This window comes from Phalaenopsis equestris, unplaced genomic scaffold (genome assembly GCF_001263595.1).
Source record: "Phalaenopsis equestris unplaced genomic scaffold, ASM126359v1 Scaffold000002, whole genome shotgun sequence".
NCBI lineage: Eukaryota > Viridiplantae > Streptophyta > Magnoliopsida > Asparagales > Orchidaceae > Phalaenopsis > Phalaenopsis equestris.
In genome coordinates, this window is record NW_018164444.1 from 54,089,136 (window position 1) to 54,095,571 (window position 6,436).

Consider the following 6,436-nt stretch of genomic DNA (forward strand, 5'->3'; position numbering starts at 1 on the left):
TCACAAATCTTAAGAAAATAGCAAACTAAAAAGACAAACATACAAAAATGTATATATTACTTCATATATTCATCAAAATGTCACCGAGAATCTTCATCAAAAGCCCCCCAAAGTCAAACGTCATATATTGATAAATGGCTCATTTTGTTGCTCTAAAGTGAATATCTAGTTTTCTTTCCTTACAAGGTCTTAGGATGAATTTCCCTGAGCTTATTTTAACAATTTCTTTAATCACAACAAGAAATGAGTATCTAATTTTATTAAGTTTTTTTTATTGGTTATTTAACTCCTATATCTAAACTCTAATCTTCATTAATAATTAGGATTAGTGGAACCATTTCATTTTAATCCTAAGGCCTAATAGGGAAGAAAGCAAACAAGATATCGAGAGGAGAAACAAAATGAGTCAATTACCATTTTTGCAAACTTTGAAGAGAATGAACATATCCTATAGGCATGCGTGCTAGAAATACAAACTCCAATATATAGGTAGTCTTATTTTAGCAATCATCCAATCAGACTTCCCCAACAACAGGACAAGGATTTAGATGCACCTTACAATCAAGATCGCATCTTGACATAATTTTTAAATTTGCAAAATCTTATTTAAACAGAATACTATGACCAGCATTCTAAAAAATGTAAACATTTTGAAAGGGGCTAAATTTAAGTTCTTCAACTACAATCAATGATTTTTTTCCTCACTGAGCGCATATGAATTTAGTTCATATTGTGCCGAACCAAAGTACAATCAGCAAAACAAAGATCATTTCCATCAATGCCCTTCCACAATGCAATATATTTCATCACAAATCACAATGAAAAGCATCAGAATTTTGAGTAAATGTGCGCAGAAGAAAAAAAAACAAACTCAATGATTCAAAAAAGACATTTAGTAGTTTTGAAAATAGTAGTTAGCAGGACATGTTTTGAAAATAGTAGTTAAGGGTTTATGATGAATTGTTAGCAGGACAAAAGAGTAACAGGAAGCTCAGGTAGATATAGAGCAGCCAGCGTCGCAGTCCTGCTGGTTTCCATCTCCGCCATTCTTACGAGAAACGCAACCATAGTTAGACCGCGCATCAGATACCTCATGGCGAGATAATGTTAATCTAATGATTTAAGATAATACAAAACCAAAGTTTGTCAAGAAGAAAAGATTAAAATCATCACCAAAAACGCTTTAAGTGCAATCTCAGCCGAAAGATGGTGATTATATGTTGTAATAATCATAGAAAATCATTGATTCTAAAAAAATTCATCACAGATTGCACAGCGGATTTGAATCGAAAATCAACAAAAAACCCAATTGTCACAGGAAATAGATCAAGCAGAAAACATTACATAAACAAGCAAGAAAGAGGGATCAGATGGTAGTGCATGTTTTGATTTGTTCATCATGTGATGCAGACACAAACTATGGATTTGAAATCATCACATCCCCGTTTCGATTTCGAAATATGGTAAAAATAAAAATAAAAATAAAAACGGAAAAGTCTGAAAACGAATCAGATAGAAAAGTCGATCAGCACTGTCCGTTCGGAAGAACGAATCATAAGACTGGGGCGACATTACCTTTTCATCACGCTCGTAGATTGAACAGCAGAATTAGGGCATCAAGAGATCAATCGATATAAAAATAATAAAGAGAAATCGCTTAGAGGCTCGAATGTGAAATCGAAAGAAACTAGCAGGATCGAAAGAGATCGGCGCAGAGAGGAGGAATAGAGGAGGCGGCAGCGCGCAGAAGACGATATGGTTTAAGAATGGCTGCAGGACAGGAAAAAAGGTGTATATATAGAACGAGCTAGGGTTTCCGAAGGAAAATTGATGAGAAAAAATTATTAGAATCTGTGTACAATATTGTACATATCACAATTGATGAGAAAAAATTATAAGCGTAGTTATGTTTTAGTTTCCTCAAATATCTTATAATATTCATTGTACGCATTGCATGAAACTTTTTAGCACATAGTTGAAATGTTTTAAAAAATTCATAAAGATGCTCGTGCAAGTCATGGAATAACCAAATAAGCAAGTTGATTTTGAAACAAGAAACAACCAATAGAGACGTCAACAGCATCCGTCAATTAAAGACATGAGACTCCCCTCTGGGATGAGCATCTTTAAGTCTCCCTTCCGGGACAAGCACCTCTAAAAATTTCAACTGGGGAGAGCAACTCCAAGACTCACTTCTGGAGAGATCATCTCTAAAACTCTCCTCCTGGGCAAGCAACTCAAAGACCCTTCCTCTGACAGTTGACTTTTCGTCCGACCAACCATCGAAACCCAGCAACTTTTCCCCGATAGAAGAAACTTCGGAAGCATTCCCAGCATATGACAGTAAAGATATCAAAACAAAACACGAAAAACGCCTAAGAAGTATTATAGGCAAATTAAGTGTTAAAATTTTTTTTGATCATCTATAAAATTTTTTGTTCTTATTGCATTCGTTACTATCAAGAAGCAAAAATAAAAAAAATAGTTGTGAATTTAATATGTATATTCGAAAAAGGTTTGCACATAACTAAAGTCAAAATCTGACGGTCTAGAATAATAATTGAAATGCCTTTTGCTAAATATGTAATGTTTATGTTTTGTACTCCTATCATCTATAAAAATGAGAGCTTTTATGAAGTATGAGAGGATCTTGGCTTCCCCCTCACTTGTAAAAAAACAATTTTATGAAATAAAATGGGTCGGAGAACCTGGGATTCATTGGGCAGGATCTACCGCTAATATTTGGATACATCACATCGAGTTACAAAAGAATGCATTGAATAATAAATGTATTTGAAATTAAATATATTAAGAAAAAATTATATTTGAATACAAATATATTTGGTATAAAATATTACATATATTTGATAGCAAATATATTTAAAAATATTTATATGTTTGAAAAGAAATACAATTAATAAAAAAATTTCAAGACATTATTTTAAACAAAAAAAAAATATTACCATTCTAACTTTTAGAAATTGAAATACATAATTTCATGCATAATTTTTATTTATTTATTTTGCATGCAAGTTAATGCTAGAAATACACAAGAATTGCGCGGAACTCATCAAAGATTCAAAATTCGACATTCACAATTATGTGTCGATGCCATAAATTTATACGTGAAAAATTATATTTAACAGTCATACTTTTATGTTACATAAAATATTTGAGTGTTAAATATCTTAGTATAAAAATTTTATTGCAAATATCAAAATAAAAGATCAAACAAACCAGACAAGCAGATTTCCATTTTAGCTAAACATTACTACATAAACAGCAGACCAATTTGCAAATAACCGGAGAGCCAAATTGCCACATTTCGACTAATTCGTCTCGTAAGTGAGCCGGAGCGGGCAGCAGGCCTACAAACACAATATTAAAATTAAATTACACCAAATTCATTGCCACAAATATTATTTGCACCAATCTAATTTAATTTAGTGGCCGAATAACATTGCTATTTACAAATCAACTACCCTCTTTCATTCATTTTACAAATCACCCCAACCCATATTTTTTTTTTTATTTTATCAAATTGACAATGATTTGATTGTGACGCACGTAAATACATAGATTTTATAGTTTGAAGAATCACCCCGGTGCTTGATTTACGAGTAACAATGTGTTGGGTGACCTATACCTAATTATTTCCTTAATTTATTTTATATATATATATATATATATATTACTTACTCTGAAGCAAGATACACACAAGAAGCATAACCTGCAACAAATAAAAATAAAAATAAAAATAATATCAGAAAATTATAATGTTCAATAAACAAAGAACTCTAGTCCTAATTTATTTATGTATTTCACACCAAAATTCTTATTTTGACGAATATCCAATTTATACTTTCAACAGTGTGAAACAATAAGTGGGTGTTTGTAGTGGTGTAAACGAGCCGAACACGAGCGAGCCATGCTTAGCTCTTGCTTGGCTCGTTTATATTTCGAGCTCAAAAGTGTGTTCGTGTTTGGCTCGTTAAAACGAGTCTAACACTAGCTGTTCACGAACAAAGAGTCTTTTTCACAATCTTAATCCTGTAGTCATAAGACAATAAGCGTTTGAGCAAGATTTAAAAATTATTATTTATATTAAAGCATCATTGGAATCTAATTTAATAAATTTTATTATATTTTCATAATCAATATTTTATGTGATTATAAATCTTTGTAGTCTTGCACTCAATTAGATTTTTTTATAATACTACTTAATATATATATATAAACTTGATGAGTAGTATTTCGAGTCAAAATGAGCTAATTTGTGTTCGGCTCGTTAACTTATCGAATAAAATTAACGAGCTGAACACGAGCTTCTTAACGAGCCATTTTGGCAGCCGTGGGTGTTTGGCCACATGAAAAATTTAGAGAGTAGGATTTAAAAATAATTAATTACTTGGATTTTTTCTGGTAATGACGGCGGCGCCGCCGAAGTTACAGGCTATGTCGGAGTTGCCATTCTGCTGGTAATAGCTGTTGAAGGCGAAGGAGGCGTGAGAAACGAGGCTGTTGGGCTCGAAGCACGGCTCGCCGGGCTGCAGAGCGGAGCAATCCGTGGAGCCCGGCCCGCAGGCCCAATTCAGAGCCCGCTCCAGTTCCCCCGCCGGCACGCTCGCCGATGCCACGCACCACGTCGTCCCGCCGACGAAAGTTGTGTTTCCCTCCGGCGGCGACGGCGTCTTTAACGGCGTTTCCCTCTCTTCCTTCTCCTCCGTTGTCACTACTCGTCCGCCATGAATGCAGACTTGTACATAAATAAATAAAAATCAAAACTTTGGTTGATAACACGAAAAAATGAAGAAAATGAGTGAGCGCTGAAAAAATTGAAGAGATTACGGCCATGAAATGTGAAGATTATGAGGCAGAGGAAAAAGCAAATCTTGCTCTCCATTCCCATAGCGAATCGAAGCTATGTAGTGGTTTTCAGCCTCTGCAGCACGAGCGCAGAAGCAGAAGAAGAAAGAGTTGGGATTGAAGGGTATTGTTCGTAACAGAAATGGGAGCAGGGGATTCAGTTCTAATGGAGTCTACTGTAAGTACTGCAAGATCGATGGTAACCAAAATCTCCTGGAAGAATATTAATTAGAGGACTGCTTTGTGGAAGGATAAAGAAGATTGAAGCTTTGTACATATAAGAAAATTAAAAGCAGGGAATGTTTGGATTGTCGTGTGTAACAAGGGAAGAACCGAAATCAAGTTAAAGCTAAGATTGCCATTAAATTTTGTTTGATTCTTTTTTTTAGTTTGTTTAAAGTATGACTCCATGTGATTGTTTAATTAATCAGTGATTTATTATTTCGGATTTGTAAAATTACCCTCAAATTATTACTGTTATTAAAGTTTATCACTAGCTTAATTTTGTATATTTTCTTCTCATTTTTATACTTAAACACGCGGCTGGGATTGGTGGAATTAAATTCGACCTTGAGCTCGATTTCAATTGATTGATCAAGCTCTGGACAAGAGTCGCTCGAGCTCCATTAGACTCATTTACACCCCCTATATGCAATAAAATATTATAGTCTCAGACGAAAGCTCTTATCTCAATGTTGGTTCGCTTAGGCCATCTCATGAATTATTACTTGCTTCGCTTTGTCGAATTAAATGCTCATCTTTACAAAAATAGATGGATGATGAAATAACGAGCATATTTTTGAAAGAACTTCAGAAATAGTGTACTTTATTTAATCACATATCATCAGTGGAAGAAATTTGAATCATCGGCTAACATTGAAATTGAGTAATTATATTACTAGTTGTCTAAATATAGATTTCTGAGGTCAACATTACAAATTATATTATATATAAGACAGTTGTTGAGAAAATTAGGGCGAAGAAAAACAATAACAACACAAATCTAGAAGAACACAGAGATTTAACGAGGTTCGGCAAAGATGCCTACGTCCTCAGGAGCAGAGCGGCGAGTTCCTTTCAATAATCAGAAAAGGGTTTACAGAAATCAGGGATACCTCATGGGGTTACTAACAGACCTATTTATAACCCCAAGAGTAAACCTTAGGCACAATATGTAATTACAACATTACCCATGTATCATACCGCAGGGCTTTTCCCCCGCACCCCAACCCACGTAATTTCTCAATTTGGACAGATTCTTCTGCTCTACTTCGATCCAACGTCTGTCCCCATTTAGACTACAACAAGATCATCTTAAAACCTGGGCGACTGGCCAGCCCCTTAGGAGAAGAATACCTGGGAGTTACATCTGCACCACTGTGGGTTGGGCAACTATGCTTATCTAGCAACTGCAAACATTTAACAAGTCTAAGCAATGCAAGAACTTGTTGATAGTAATTGGCTTGGTCAACATATCAGCTGCATTCTCATCAGTATGAACCTTCTGCAACAGTATCTCCTCAAAAGCAATCAACTCTCTGATCTTGTGATACCTGAGATCAATGTGCTT

The 6,436-nt window shown here is 34.7% G+C and overlaps 1 protein-coding gene and 1 long non-coding RNA gene across 2 annotated transcripts; both read right to left on the reverse strand.

Moving 5' to 3' along the window:
• Window positions 1-783: 783 nt before the first annotated feature.
• On the reverse strand, window positions 784-1,776 carry LOC110031075. Its single transcript, XR_002294703.1, has 2 exons — window positions 1,576-1,776; window positions 784-1,112 (listed from the first exon to the last, which is right to left on the reverse strand). It is a non-coding gene; the product is annotated as an uncharacterized LOC110031075 (long non-coding RNA).
• A 1,390-nt stretch (window positions 1,777-3,166) lies between these two features.
• Window positions 3,167-5,186, reverse strand: LOC110039486 (glucan endo-1,3-beta-glucosidase 13-like). Its single transcript, XM_020744568.1, has 4 exons — window positions 4,849-5,186; window positions 4,409-4,756; window positions 3,700-3,730; window positions 3,167-3,368 (listed from the first exon to the last, which is right to left on the reverse strand). The coding sequence occupies exons 1-4, from the start codon at window positions 4,907-4,909 to the stop codon at window positions 3,272-3,274; spliced, it is 537 nt and encodes a 178-aa protein (XP_020600227.1). The 5' UTR covers window positions 4,910-5,186; the 3' UTR covers window positions 3,167-3,271.
• Between the last annotated feature and the right edge of the window lie 1,250 nt (window positions 5,187-6,436).

What these genes read in the sequence shown, in the direction of transcription:
- LOC110039486 (XM_020744568.1), bottom strand. Translation starts at nt 4,909, where the DNA reads ATGGGAATGGAGAGCAAGATTTGCTTTTTCCTCTGCCTCATAATCTTC. An exon ending in AATCTTCACATTTCATGGCC is followed by an intron (nt 4,757 to 4,848) that starts GTAATCTCTTCA and finishes TTTATGTACAAG; the next exon opens with TCTGCATTCATGGCGGACGA. An exon ending in TGTGTGTATCTTGCTTCAGA is followed by an intron (nt 3,369 to 3,699) that starts GTAAGTAATATA and finishes TTGTGTTTGTAG; the next exon opens with GCCTGCTGCCCGCTCCGGCT.